The sequence below is a fragment of the Perca fluviatilis genome, chromosome 19, assembly GCF_010015445.1.
Source record: "Perca fluviatilis chromosome 19, GENO_Pfluv_1.0, whole genome shotgun sequence".
Classification (NCBI taxonomy): domain Eukaryota; kingdom Metazoa; phylum Chordata; class Actinopteri; order Perciformes; family Percidae; genus Perca; species Perca fluviatilis.
In genome coordinates, this window is record NC_053130.1 from 22,171,634 (window position 1) to 22,187,373 (window position 15,740).

General features: G+C 42.6%; 1 protein-coding gene across 1 annotated transcript in view; it reads left to right on the forward strand.

Moving 5' to 3' along the window:
* Nucleotides 1-12,859, forward strand: part of kif16bb (kinesin family member 16Bb) — a 28,635-nt gene extending 15,776 nt beyond the window's left edge. The window contains exons 13-19 of the mRNA XM_039784014.1: nucleotides 22-73; nucleotides 177-314; nucleotides 1,656-1,738; nucleotides 3,915-4,003; nucleotides 8,450-8,620; nucleotides 9,433-9,514; nucleotides 10,177-12,859. Coding sequence (XP_039639948.1) covers nucleotides 22-73; nucleotides 177-314; nucleotides 1,656-1,738; nucleotides 3,915-4,003; nucleotides 8,450-8,620; nucleotides 9,433-9,514; nucleotides 10,177-12,513 — 2,952 coding nt within the window. The 3' untranslated portion in view covers nucleotides 12,514-12,859. The remainder of the gene's footprint in view (nucleotides 1-21; nucleotides 74-176; nucleotides 315-1,655; nucleotides 1,739-3,914; nucleotides 4,004-8,449; nucleotides 8,621-9,432; nucleotides 9,515-10,176) is intronic.
* The last annotated feature ends 2,881 nt before the right edge of the window (nucleotides 12,860-15,740 follow it).

The window sequence follows — 15,740 nt, forward strand, 5'->3', positions numbered from 1 at the left end:
ACCTTTTACTCTTCTCTGTAGGAGGGCAGAACCCTGATCGGGAGTGACGAAGCATCATGCAGTCAGGATATTGGTGAGTCAAAGTCACTTCACTATATTCCTAGTTGCTGTGTTAAGCATTAGATACGGAATAAGCCGCATTTGTTTTTATGCTTTCATATTTAATTGTATTGTAGTGCTTCGTGGGCCTGGGCTCCTCAGTGAACATTGTGTGCTTGAGAGCCGAGCTGGGACCGTGACTCTGATCCCTCAGGATGGTGCACTGTGTTTAGTCAATGGCTCTGTGGTAACTGATCCCTGCCAGCTGACTCAGGGTAAGCATTTCTGCAAAGCTTAATATGCTCCTGATATTCTTTAATGAACATTGGGGGGGGGGCAAAGCAGGTCTATAATAATGATTTCTCTCCAAGATTCCCAATGAGGCAATAACACACTCATCCATTTTGAATGCAGTTATATGAGATCACTGCCTTACATCTGCAAATGAAATCCACTTTATGTCCCTGGCACCCCCGCGGCAGCGCACTCAGGCCATGAGTGGATTGTGAGCGCAGCTCTCCACAGGGCAGATGCCATTTCTCTTACTAAACATTTTGAAGGGCAAGGGACCCCAGACAAAGCTCCAGACAAAGCCCCAGGCCCTCCATTTAATTGGCAGATGGAGTTGATAGGCCCGACAGGTTTGAAGTGGGTCAGAGCATTAACCTTTCAAAGGACAGAGCCAAGCGGAGCTGAGACTCCTGCCCCCCTGAGCAGACCCTGCTTGCCGGGGCTGGGAGCTTTCAACACTTACTGCCTCCTCACTCACTCTGCTTTGCTTTCCAGAGATAATAACTGCACACAGAACCAGGCAGTGCAGGGCCCTGGCTACGCTAGTCTCTTTTATAACCATTTCAATTTAGCCAATATCCCCTTCAGAAACTGCTGCATCTGAAGCTATTTTCTTGAACAAATGATAGTAATTTTCCATCCCAACAGCAGCTGGAATCCATCACAGGCTGCCCTCTCAGGTGCTTTGTCACTCGTCAGAAGTCATTAGTAGTAGCAAGATTAGTATTTGCTGTGCTGAGAGAGGAGGAGGGGAATGAAGAGGAGACCTCAAAAGTCTGTGGATGTGGCCGTATGAGCCTGATATACAGTATAAACCCTAATATCACTTCAATTCTACAAGACTTCTCAAGTTTCCTTGGACCATTTTCTCTGGTAAATCATTCCTCTGGTCTAGGTCACTGCCAATCACATCGGGATTGTGTTCTTCATGGCAATGCATTCACTTAACCTCAGCAGAGGAAAATGTTGGAGAACTTTTTGTGCCATTTATCAACTTTTCCCCAAGTTCAGTGCAGACACAGTTCACTGCAATCCCACAATGATAGGCTGATTCCAATGGCTTTTGCTCCTCACCTTTTTTTTTTTTTTTATGCATTGCGGATACTGTGCCTCACCTCCCAAAGTTTACCTGCCGGACTTTCGGCACCATTACTGTCACTTGCATCTGTCTTTGAACACATCACATCTTGCCTCTGTCTTACACTCTGTTGCGTAATTCAGTGCTTGGTGCAGCAAATGGTGTAGTTAAAGCTGGCAAGTGAGTTGGTGATTTTTTTCTTTTCTTTTTTTTTCTTTTCATGCTATACCTCTTTGGTTCCCTCTAGGTGCCATCACACAGCTAGGAGGAGGAACCATATTCCGGTTTTACCACCCAAATGAGGCTGCCCAACTCAGACCGCAACGCCAGGTACAGACGATACCCAAAACCACAATAGACTAGCCCAGTTGTGTTCTTATACTATCCTGCTATTTTTGTAAAGCTGATGGAGCCTCTTTTAGAAAGATTCCTGCCACAACTGCATTCTCTGCTGGTAATTTTGTGAAAGTAAGTCATCATCATGCACTTTTTTCCCCCCATAACTACCAGCTGTAATATCTGCTTCTTCAGCAAACATTTCTCATGTTGCACTCAAATTCACACTTCACTCCACATCAGAAACTCCACAACAGCACCACCAGTTTGTGATCCATGCAGATTATTTCTAACCAGAATAAGAACTACTGGCCACTTTTCAGCTATTGCTTGTTTTGCCTGTTTAGCATTAAACTCTACTTTTTTGTTCTGATTAATTGGCTCACGAAAAAAGTGCTGGACCTGCACATCACGAACAATCTCTCTCCACAAAATGGAATTGTTTTCAACGTTAGAGAAGCTCTCAGCTGTTCCTGAAAGGATGCCAGGTGCATCAGCTTTCAAAACTGGCTGCTTTTTGTCCAGCTTGCACCAGCTCAGTCTTGGCTTTCATTAACTTTCGTGTGTTTTTAAAGAAGCTTTGTTTGAATGCACACTTTCTCCTGAGCATATCGCAACCTGTGTTCCTCTCCAATCATTTGTTTTAAGTATTATGAAGTTTGGGTTGCGTGAGTGGGTGTAAGAATAAAAACCTGGAAGTGTTTACGTGCTGGGCAGAATTAAGTAAATCCCTTTCAATTTAGTTAACAGTGGCTTTAAATGTTAAAACTTAAGTGGTAAGTTTAAATGTTTGTTGTGGTGTCACTGTGTTCTGATAGAATACTCCTTCAAATTATCATTACATAATATTTAACATATATTTTCATCTAGAGATCTAGTCTATGAACTATCTATGAAAAATCTTCACCCCTTTTGATATCATGTGTTATTGTTTAACATCCAATCACATTAGGATTTTTTTTACATTGATCAACAGAAAAGAATCTAATGTGAAGACAAATCTTGACACTTAAATCATTACTTGTGCAACCATTTGCCTTTAGAAGCTAAGCAATATGAGCAGCAGAATAGAGCTCTGTGTACAGTTGAAGTATGACAAGTGACTTTAGGTTAAATACACCAGTATGTCTGTAAGGTACAACCGCTTGTTAATTTCATAGCAAAACCTACATCATGAGGACAAAGGGACATTCCAAACTAAATGTTGCCAAATTTAATGAAAACAACCGAATTAGAGGAAGGACAAGAAACGTGCAGTTAGGTTAGTCAGTCTAAACCGGCTTACTGTAAACAACCATCCTCAAAAAGTCTGTGAGAGAAGAGCACTACTGAAGCAGGTTACCAAAAGGCCTGTAGACACTCTGAGGCTGATATGGTAGACCCTGTGCATACAGTGCAAATGCTGTTGCCTGGGTGCTTCGCTACTCATAACTTTATGGCAGAGTGAAAGTCACTGTTGAAAAAACTCATGACACGTGGCTTAGTGTTTGTCAGAAGGCAAATGCAGACAGTCCAAGGGGGTGAATACTTTTTATAAACGACAATGAATGAGCATTGATAATTATAGGATCTGAAAAATATTGCTATAATATTGGCCCTCAATGTATTTTAATAATGAAGTTCTTGCCTGCAACTCAATTTGAGTCCCCTTTAAGTATTTCCTCCTATGCTTTATAATATGTTGTAAAATGGATTCACACAACCATTTTATAGACACAGCTGTACTTTTGGTTTTTGACAGCTTTCTGCTCTCTGCATTATTGAAAATTGCACACCATTACAGTCAAGTAAATCACAGACATCCAGGCCCTGCTGTGGTTCCCAGAAGAAGTCTTTGCCATTCATTTTTTAACAGTCATTCCAAATGAGATGGTCTCACGAGTTCCACATTCGCTCAGTCTTACATCACAAATGGAATGAAAAGAATAAATGCAGTTTGTACCCTCATTAAGAGGGGTTTTATTTACCAGATATTAGATTTTTACATTTCTTCAAAGCTCTTCAATCTACCCTCATGTTTTGTGAAAAACAGTGTCATGAACACTGACCTACAGTATATACAATAATTAAACGATTGAACAATTGAAAATCTACCGACAGGCAGTCACTCATTTCTCACAGTCCGATAGATTTACATTTCACAGTGCTGTCTCATTCTGTTTGTCTGCAGAACCGGCTGCTGTCTGCCTTCAGCTTGCCCTTGACTGACCTGTCCAAATCGACTGAGAATCTGTCCGAGGTGATGCAGCAAAATCCAGGGTGAGACTCATGCAGACGTGTGTTAGTGTAATAGCTCTCTCTACTCAGTGTGACGCAAGCATAACTGAACCCCGTCCACCTCAATCTCCACAACGTGCCTGCTTATTGAGCAGCGTTCATCGGGCGCATAGACCAACTCAAAGCCATAAATCATGGCAGCATTTCTGTGATGAGAAGGGGGGAACGTGCAAACAGCCATTGTCAGGTGCTTCATGCTGAGCCAGTGGAAATCACAGCAGGCAAGTCTTCTACAGCCCAAGGGCCTCTAGTTCGGTAAGTTGTGAACTTCCCTGTGTCCCATTTCCAAAATTACTGCAGTGCACTAAAGTTCAGCTCCCCCAAATTCCCAGACTGATTGGAATTGACATCATTCCACTTCGCTTCACTTAGTCCACATATAGCCAAGTACAGTCTTGGGGTATACAAGTGTCCCAGCATGTGTTTAGCGGTGATGGCAGATGATGTAAGCCACTGTTATAAGTTTTGTTCTGAAGCGGTTATTGTGTTGCCAAATAGTTTTGTGATTTCTTTCTATGTGGTCAATATATAAATACAAAATAAGGCTTACTTGAAAATGTGCTCTGTTTTTGGAGGTATCAAACCTGCTATGTGGGCAAAATGTCTTATCCTGGGGAAAACGTCTCTTACCAGAAAGCCTTTTTAATCAACATATAATGCATACAATTTCCTTAACTTTGGTCTCTTTAAAAGCTTGTTACGTAGGCCTTTTTGATTTGAGATTATTTTTTTACACAACAGATGTACACGGTTATGTTGAAGTGGCACGGCGAAATGGAATTTTGCAGACTCTGTATTGAGAAAGTCCTACTGTAGACGCAGCTGCAACTAATACAAGCACCGTAACATTTGATTCAGGTTAGTTCATTGAGTGGACTTTTCTGTAAAAACGTGCCATCGGGACAATTTAAGACGTATAATATGCACGCACAGTGCAAACTGACCTTTTGTTAGTGCTAGCTCCTCACTATTATTTACCATTTCATAGAGAGAGAGCGCATTTAAGTCCCGCCCCCACCGGAGGGGAAAAGAACTCTCTGGTCTCCATTGACTTGTATTGCATGAAGGTGCCTCCTTGTTAATTTCGTCTGCTAGCAAACAACAGAAAAATGCCTCAAGGCTGCTGTCTGGTGATATTCACTACCAACAATGTAAAGAACCCATAACTTCAGTTTTTATAAGTAGCCGATCTGAAGCTTGTAACAAAATGCTTGCTGCGAACGTAATGTCGGACATATCGGTAGTTTAGTGTCAGGATCCCACATTCTCCCTGCTGATTCCTCATGTCTGTATCCACTTTTGTCGTCATAAAAGCTTAGTTTTTCAGGTCAGCAGCTTATAAAAACTTGAGTCATGGGATATTTACCCGGTAGTGAATATCACCACACAGCAGCCTTGAAGCATTTTGGCTGTTTGCTGGCAGAAGAAATTGAAGAGGTGGCACCTTCGCTATAAGTCAACGGAGAGCAGAGTGTCGTTTTCCCCTCCGGTGGGCGTGGCTTTCAGACTGACGCGATGCGCTCGGTCTGTCTTAACAGCACTTTTCTTAAACTACAGCCTACCAAAATCTGAGCGACATTATGTTTATGTTCTTATACCCTGCCACTGCCTTGGAACTGTGTGACAGGCCATTGATCTGTCAGTGTCTCAATGTTCATTGAATTAGTGCCCAAAATCCAATTCACTCTCGAGTGATTCACCACCTACTGAAGAAGCGAGCAATTTGAGACACAGGCCCGGTCTCTCATGATCCATCTGATAACCCTGATGTTTTACAGCATGTGGTGCTGTCTGACATGTAATTTCCCTCACCGTGCAGTATCCCCAAAAAGCTTCTCTTCCACTCAGGTGATTCATACTGCTGTCAGTCCCAACACCTGTAACAGTGTTCCCAATCCACTGGTCTGACACTGCTTGGATGTGAAGGCATGAATACGTGTGTGTTTGTGTATGTAGAGGATTAATTCAAAGCTTTTAGTCAACCACAGAACTATCTTCATCAGTCTGCGTCAGAAACTCTGTGTTCAGAGTGGGCGAAAAGATGGAGAAGAATGGAAGTCAGGAGTTGGTGGTGGAGGAAAATTCAGGACAGCTTTATTGAAGTCTGGAGGTGGTAATGGCGGCTCAATTGCAGGAATGACAACTGTCAGCAGAAAACTTTATTTATTTATTTATTTTTACAGTGTAGAAATACGGAGAGGTGAATATGGCAGTACAGCACATTGTCAAATAGACTGGTTATTTGATTCCTCTGAAAGCACTATAAAATATATTTGAAACTCTCCTCACCTGGCAAGCTGAACCATCACCTGTTAGATTAGCAGAGAGTGAAGGTCTTTTTTTCTTCTCTCTTAACTTAGATATGTATTCCATCCGTGTTTGTGCAGCATAAACTCCCTTGTAGCAAGGACAGAATTTATCTCCAAGTTTGCCCAATCAGCTTGGAAATAACCCTCGCTGTTAAATAAGAGCATATCATTTGAATTCAAACGGTGGCTGTTCACCCCTGGGAGTGACGGGAGATCTCAATGAACTGACCTGCTGTTGCTTGAGGGGTTATTCCTTTGCAACAAAAGCAACCTGCCTCATTATATGCTACATCAGTTGGATCACAGACTTTCCCACTAAAGAGTTAACTAAGCTAACTGCATTAAAAACGCCAGACCTGCTCCTTATTAAAGCAAGGGAACACTTCACATGTTTGTATTTATCCAGATCTTTGATTCACGGATTTGAATGCATGCGATGTCAAAGTGCATTTATGTCAGCTGAATGCAGATTTTTCTCATCTGAGGTGCAACAAAAAATAATTTAAAATCGAGCTTTTAGTTTGGAAACATAAGATGAATACTCCTGGGAGAGACAGGAAAGGGCTATTGTCTGTTATGGCAAGTTTACATGCTTTGTATTGTTGTAAGAATTCATGACCGTTCACAAGACCCACTTCTTACCTACTTGTAAAAGTTGGCCCACTTGATTCATTCTTTATTAAATGGACTGTGTAACAGAGGCCGTATGTTGAAGTGCAGCTCTTTCAAATCCAGAAAGTCTGGACTCTGAGAGCTCCCAGTGATGGAACGGGCCAGCTGGTGTGCGACCCATGCAGCTTTTAATGGCCACCTTGGCTCTGAAAGGCCTTCATCTGACAACCCTCTGTTCCATCTCTGGCCAGACGGCCAAGTGGCAACTTTACTATTTGCCTCCTCTGCCCACAGACAGGCTGTTACTAGGACCTTGAATCTCCTCAAATTGTGTGGTTTTATTTTTTTTTTTTTATACTGGTTAACATCCATCACTCTCAGAGCTGCTGTGCCACTTAACACCTCCTGCCACTAGCTTTAGTGCAGCTGGAACAATTGTACCTACAAACCCATCTAGTGCAGAAGGGTGTGATTTCTTTTTTTCATTTTCGTGTCACTGTACTTAAAGTGATGGTTCGGAGTAATTCGCCCTATGGTCCTTTGCACCATGACCTCGAGCCAAACACCCACCCAGAAGCTTTTTTCACCTGGGTCAAACATTGGGAGAGTTAGCTAGAGTAGAGTTATCACCGGAATAGCTTAGCGCAGGTACACCAGAAGTTTATGTCAATAACACTTGCCTGCTGGCTTCTGCTCTCTGCTGTTGTTGTTGCTGCTGTAAGACGAGTGCTTAGGGCCGTCTACAAATTACAACACCGAAAAGAGATGCAACAAAAATATTTTTTAATTTAACATTTTTTTTAAAGTAAGTGCTGTAGTATAACTAGCAGGAGACAAGTAATAATTGAGGTAAGTTTGGAGACATTACCCTTATTTAATCATTAAATTAATAAATATTTTTGTTGTATCTCTTTTCGTTTGTGTATATTGCGGCCTTATGCACTGTCTAACTGCAAGTAGCAGCAGCAACAGAGCTGAAGAGAGCAGGCAAGTATTCATAAACTTCTGGTGTACTTAAAAACCTTTCCAATCCGATCGTTTTTGAAAAGCATAACCTATTTGTACTACTGTAGACGTTTGGTATCATTTCGGGCATTATTAGTGGGGTAACTTACGAGATACAAACGTGGGTCCATTAGCCCCTGCGCTAAGCTATTCAGCTGATAACGCTACTCTAGCTAACTCTCCCAATGTTAGACCCAGGTGAAAAAAGCTTCTGGGTGCGTGTTTGGCTCGAGGTCATGGTGCAATGGACCCTAGGGTGAATTACTCCGAACCATCACTTTAATGCTGTTCTTTTAAGTCAACGTCCCAGTTTCCTCTTTCAAATATCTGGGTTGGAGTTTCATAAAACAGCCAAAAACATGAACTGGAAATGTTTGAAAATATGGTACGAGGTGTGTGTGTGTGGGTGTGGGTGTGTGTGTGTGTGTGGGTGGGTGGGTGGGTGGGTGGAGGACTTCTCATAAAATCTGTGGGTTAAGTGCATGTATGATGTGATGACTAGGATGGACGAGAAGCTCAACCAGAAGGAGGTGGAATGGCAGCAGGTCCAAGAAAACCTGAACCGATGCAACCAGGACATCAAAAGACTTTCAGAGGATAACAGTGGGACACCCCATCAACAGAGAGCAGAAGAGAAGACAACGGGGGCAGCGATGGAAGAGACTGGCAATGGGTGAGTAAGGGGGAGGCGGACTGTGCTCTCCATGGTGGTGTTAACAAATCTGTTTGTGTACCAGTTTTGTTCACAATCATTTCACAGCAAGAACATTGTAAACCTCTGCATGTGAGCAAAGTGTGTGACAGAAAAACAATGGTTTCAATGTTGTCAGCTTCTTTGACTGGGAATCCCAGGTCAGTGTTTCTCCCATTTATTCATGTGAGTAGACAAACCTCGCTGAGTACAGGACAGCCTCTGTACTGATCCTCAGGATCTGCAAAAATCCTTTAATCGTCACAAGGACCTACACTGTGATCCCTCTTATTGATGTTGTCAATGCTTTAGCGCTCCCGCTTTCCCCCCTCGTCAACCTGCTGCAACACACAAAGCTCAGCCAAAGCCTCTGTTTACTGTCAGAAATCATTCTGAGCCGTATATTTGGTTTCTGCTCCCCCCTCTAGAGTGCAGAGTATTGTATGTAAATCCTCAAATCAACATGCACAGATTCTATTTAATTTCACAGTTAGTAGAGTGGCTCTAATCTCATCGAGCCATTAGGGCGGTTTGCTTTTCAAATCTAATGGATGGTTTTTGTAAAGGGGAGGGGCAGTCTTGTCTTTTGCCTGCAAACTGTTTGAGGTCTCCAGTGTCACACCCCAGCAAATAATTAAATTTGCTTTTGATAACAAAAAGCCTGGCAGCATGTATAAGCATAAATACACAGCTGTATTGTGCACATGCCTCCTCATATCAAGGCACATTTTTTGTTTTTTGATAGAAGATGAAATCTATAATTTTATTCTTGTCACTTCACTGTCCTTTTTCAGCCTGATGGATACGCTGGCTGCAGAGACGGCAGAGTCCAAAGTGCCAAGCAGCTGTCTTACCTCTGCCACAATAGAGACTACAGTATGTATTCACATGTGATTTGTTCTAGGGTTACAGCAAATCACACTTGATTGAATATAATAGAAATAAATTTGTTATCAGTAAGCCATGAATAGTTTCTGCATGGAATTAAATGACTTATGTTTCTAAGACATTAAATATAAAGCTAAAACTATGGAAAAAGTGAGACTTTGTTGCTACAACTGAAGTGGTAGTCCCTTTTGTCTTTGCGAACCAGAGCAATTGTCAATAGCCCCCCCCCCCCCACGAAGCCCAATACAGATTTTTATGGGGCATGAAATACTTTTTCCCTTGGCTTGTTGTGTTTGTTTATTATGCACATATTTTCTTTAAAAGCCCTACAGGAAAGTGTAATAGGGTTTAAATGACACTCATTTTGTGAAAGCTTATTGCAATGAGAGCACTTTTGAAGTATTTCTGTTTATACATGTACCTTGTTATTTTTCACTCAATTTTCCCGTGCATGTATTTATGTAGTCAAATATGATGAATGCATAAATACAGATGGTAGGAAAAGTTATTTTGGTGCCTTCCTAGCAATGACAGTACTTATTTTGTAGTAAATTTTACAGAAAGTTTGAATTACTCTGTCTAAACTCTTTCAACATTTGATTTCCTCATTATTTCTCCTTTTCTCTTCCACTTTACACAATATAAACTAGGCCAAACCTGGAAAATATCCTGTCCGTCACACTAGTTCTGAGTTGGATGGAGACACACTACAGGGTGGGATAAGCACCAGGGATGGCCTGGAGCAGGAGAGGCACTTGTGTCATAAATCAGGGCCATGGCTCACTTCTGAGATGCTGTGGAGTAAAGCTCAGAGTGGCGCTGGAGTTGCAAGTTATGAGGGGGAGGAGGTTTGGTCAGGGGATGCCAGCCTCCAGCAGACAAGTGTCCTGGGCCCAGGTGATGGATGCGGCACAAAGCCAGAGGGGAATGCTAACGAGATCAAAGGCGTCGTGGCTGACTGCTGCAAGGAGAGACCTGGCTCTAGTGGGAGCTCATTAGGCAGCATGTCCCACCTGCAGAGCAGCAGAGGAACAAGCTCCACGTCTGTCCTCCCAGAGACCAGCACTCATTCTCAGTTCGACAAAAGACCTCTCAGCAGTCAGGCAGCCTGCTGTCCACCTGAGGAAACTACCTTCAAAGGCCAGTTTGGCTGTGGAAAGATGGATGGGTCAGGAAGTTTGGAGGAGATCCCGGGAGTGTGTGAGACCGAGACAGCAGCAGCCACAATTCAACACTCAGTGCCGGGCTCTTTGCTCAGCAGAGCTTCTTGGATTGTCCAGGATGCAGGGCGTCTCCTTTGGAGCTCCCCCACAATATTGCAGCAAGTCAGGGAAGAGGGACTACAGCCTGTTGGGGCCCGCTGGTCCAGTCTTGTTGTCTCTCTGGTCAGGGAAAGTAATGTTCTGTCTGTAGTGAGGGACAGCCAGGTCTTCTCCATGTTTAAAGGGAGCTTGGTCTTCTCTTTGTTGAAGGATAGTCACATTTTTTCCATGGTGAAAGATCTACCTCTCATACAGCACATCGAGATGGAGATAACTCAAAACCTTCAGCCTGAGGAGGCAGCTCAGATGATTCAAGGCTCCATTATTCCGGACACCACACAACTCCCAGTCCCGACACCAGCACAAACCTTTTGCAGGGCAGAAGAATTGCCAGATAACGTGCCACTAATCCCAGAAGATATGTCGACAAGGAATAGGAGTATTTGTTATCTGAAGTTACCACAAGAGCAAGACATGGCTGATATTCATGTAAAACAGGGAGACAAACTGTCTACAGAGCTATCGCCAGCAAAACTCATCAGTGAGCCAAAGGTTTCTCATGCACCTGGAGACAAACTGATTGCAGAGCTCTCGCCAGTAAAACACCTCAGTGAGCCAGAGGTTGTCCATGCACCTGGATCCAAGGATCAGGCATTGGAGAACTCCAGGACTGTGCATGAGAAAAACAATGTCAAAATCTTTACTCAAACACTGATAGAATTTCCTGATTCCCTTTTGAAGCTGCAAACTCTGCCATTGCCAGACATGATGGACACTTTACGGTCTGTCATCTCCACCTCGGTGCTCACTTTCCAGAAGATTGTCGCACTCTATTGGCTGAATGTTGCTAAATGCAGCCAACCTGAGCCCCGTCCTGCCCTACTGATCCTGGCAGAGACTGGCCTCTACACCCTGACCACTGACTCTGGCCTCCTGGCTGTGTTCCATCAACTCCCGTTGTTGCAGCTGAAAGAGGTGCAGATAGGCTTAGCAGGCCACAGTCTGCGTTTGATGAGCACTACAGAGGAGAGCATCCTGGGTGTCTACACCCACAGCCAGCAGCTTACCAAAGAGCTGTGCTTCGCCATACTTGGTGTCACCTGCCCTGGGGACAACAGGGTCTCTCAGCACCCACTGCTCCATGGAGACTTGATGAAGTTGTCTCTAGACTGGAATGCCTGTGTACCTGATCTGCTGCTGGATGCTGGTTTAAGGGTTCGCTGCCAGTTTCAGAAAACTCTTGCTGATCTGGTTTACCTTCTTCATTGTAACTTGGATCAAAAAACAGTAACTGTGGGAGAAGTGCAGCTGCTACTATGCACAGGTGTAGGGGTGTGCATCAGCCCTAGTAGCCACACTGAGGCTCTTGCCCAACTTTTTCTTACTGATACCCACCTTGGCCTAGTGCAGGAAGATGCTGTCTTTCACCCGACTCCACGCTCTGTCACCATAGCGCCCCGCTGTCCCCAATTCCATGACTTAACTCTCCGCCAGCGCTCAGATGTGCGCTGCGTGCTGGTGCATGATGAAGACAAGCGCGGAGTTGTCAGACTGGATGTGATCCTGGCAAACGTGGGGGGCAGGGTTCACCCTGAAAGCGTGACTAAGGCAGCTACCCCGCCTGCAAAAGCTTCAAATTCATCCCTGAATGCAGAAGTGTGGAAATTAACTTTCAGTTGCTCCTCTGAGGCCGCCTGCCTGATTAATCACTTGTCAAATGTCTGATCAAGGACTGAACAGCCAGTAATGAACAGGCCAGCTTGAAAACTCACTCACAGGGAGCAAAAGTGCATCCCAACCAGACAACGCAAATGACATCTTCACTGGCAAATGACAGTGAAAACTATGACCTAGTTTGAAGTTTCCGTATTGATTTGTTTCTCTAGAAGTTTTTGTCATTTTAATAATGCATGGCTTTAGCACTTTTATCTTTAAAACCCTTGCATTTCTTTGTTCTCGCATTATTGTTCTTTAACCACTAGCCCCCCCTAATTAAATAATTAAGGGTTTAAGGTTCAATGTTGAGGATTAAAACATGTTTGTACCTTTTGTTTGTACCTTTGTTTCATGGGAGATATATATATATATTTTTTTTTTTATATATATATATATATATATATATATATATATATATATATATATATATATATTTCGTTTTTTTTTTAAAGGATCTTAGAATACAAATCTCACTAAGTTATCTCACAGTCATGTTTATTAAATGGTGTGTGTGTATATAAATGTATATCAAATTAAGGTTATTTTCAAAATAGATCTAATGAAATGGATATGTGTGAATATGTTTATTAAAATAAAAGGAAGGTAAATCCACTGCTGCTCTGAAGTTGTTTACCACTTAGAATGCAGATAAGCTCTGATAGTTGAGATTTTAACTTGGGGAAAACAAAGGAATTCAGAGTCTGATGCATTTCACTGCTTTGTGTAATATTTTGTCTTTCTATCATCCGCATCAGGCTTTCTTTCTCTTCCTACCCTCCTCTCTTGTTAGCTTTGGCATAGGCTCCTTTTTATTTTTTTACTTTCAGCCTCTTCCTCACTGTATCTGTATTCCACGCTTATCAAACTCGCCACTGGAAATGCACAACAACATACGTACATGCAACATAAAATCTTAGTATCCGAGGTCAAGGTAGACCTTCTTCGTAAATACTAACTGCACAATTGCTCATTGGGTTTATCCCTGCCAATCAAAATTAGTCTCACTCCAGGACAAGACTTGACAAGAGAACTGCTTTAAATTTTGAAAAGGTTGATCATGCCACATCTCTGAGAAAGAACTTGAGTCAGATTCCCACCTCAAGAGTTGGAGCCAAAGACTTTTTGCACCTTGTCTTGACTGAGTGACCCCATCCAGCATGGAAGATTACAGGGGCAATATAGTGCAATCAGTTCTCTTGTCTGCTACAGCATGAGGGATGGAGATTTTTCCTTGAACGAAGAAACGCATCACACCTCGTAGCAGTGAGGTTAGAGCCAGGATGAAGGCTCAGGGCTGCAAAGGGTTGTTTTTCTCCAGTTTTCTCAAGATGGTTAATTAGCATTCAAACTGAATATCATGCCTCCTTGTGAATAAAACGGACAAATCAAAATGAGGCTAGTTTTAATATGAACTGTAAAATGCAGATAAACCCTAAATTGGAAACAGAAGGTTTGGTAGGCCATCCAGTGGTTATTAGTGATTTAGAAGTATCAGTGATTGTTCTAGCCATGTCCTGTTTAAATGGGCTGGTGACTTTGTTCATTCTTCAGGCAGTTGACTAACCTCTCAATAACCATTCTGCCTCCCCAGTACCATATGTGATGCCTGCAGTATGCTGTTTTGTGAAACAATTATTTGGGAATGTAAATCAAGGGGTTGTTGGTAATCTTTAATGCTACCAGTAAATTATTTCTGAACAACTGTCAAAACTCAAAGTTTAGGAATTTATTTTTGATTTATTTTCACTGCAGATCTGCTATTCCATTAGTTAACTGCTGGTTTGTGTCTGAAATAGACCAAAGCTCTTCTTGGGCACAGCCTGTTTAAGAGGAAGTGCACACTCTCAGACAGCAGATCCACATACCCACTGGCAGGCTCTGAATCTCTAATCATTACTCTGTGTGATTTCCCACTGGGTTCTCCGGCCCTAATACGCACCGTCATTGGCGGCACATAACAGGATAATTTGTTTACCTCCTCCTTTGGAAGCATGTGAACGTGGCCCAGTCACTTCTCTTGTTGCTTAGCTGTTGATGGGCATAATATTTTTTTGTCAATCCTGATCATTCTGCCTTCCCATAGCAGGTTTTGAAAGCTAATCCACAACCTACTGCTTAGTTGTAAATTGGTTCCTGAATGAATATAGTTTTGTAATCAAACTTAAAACCACTCTCAACCCAAAAAAACATCTTGTTAAGCCAACAACTCACCTTTCAGAGAAGCTGGCTTCCTTATTTAACCTGGTAGTGGCCTTTTAAAAAGGGGCCAACAGATCAGCAAAGAACATGTTATAATGCTCGTGGTAAGTTTGCCCTATATTGCAAAGACAAACCCCTGTGTGGATAAAGGCAGTGTGCCTTGGACCAATAACTGAAATGCAAATGCTGTAATTTTAAAATGCACTTTTCAGTTTGAAAACCAACAGTTTATTATTTAATTGCACTTGAACAAACCGCTTCAATCAATACTGATGCACACTGTTTTGTGGTTATCTGTAAATTCATTGTTGTACATATTCATGAAGATAAGCTATCTACATATTGTTTTACATATCTCTCTCTCTCCCCCACACACACACACACACACACACACACACACACACACACACACACACACACACACACACACACACACACACACACACACAATGTACGTTTTGTAGTTTTTGAACAGGTCTCTTAGAGAATAAACAGTGCACAGTAGGCGATATGGGAGGATGCTATCCCCCTTGTTAGTAAAATGACCAACATGCATGCCCCTTGTTAACCTGCCATCCCTCCTCTCCATCCCATAGTAGAAAGAGTGTAGGGGCAGAGGGGTTGTTTACTTGAATATGATAGTCTGACTCATTGATCTTTTCTCTGAGGTTTGTGCAAGTTAGAATCTATGGCCCCGACCACAGCTCTGAGATATCAGTAGCCTAATATGCTGTGTACTGGTAAATCTGTGGTGCTGTCCCTGGTGCTGAAGTAGCAGACAGATTTGTAATTACGATGTTTTCTTTGAGTCCAGCCTTTCTTGCAGATTCGTCTTGGGTCTATAATATAAAACTCAGATGCATTGCGACACTCACACATGACATATAATGCACCTTTCGTAATCTGGAGGTGCATTTAAGCATCTCTTCTCACTCAGCCAACTACTAAAACCTCCTGCTACTATAGCATGCTTGACTGCCAACAGCCCTGCCTTGTTGGACAGCGTTGTGAACGAGAGATTTGTCTTTTTCACAACC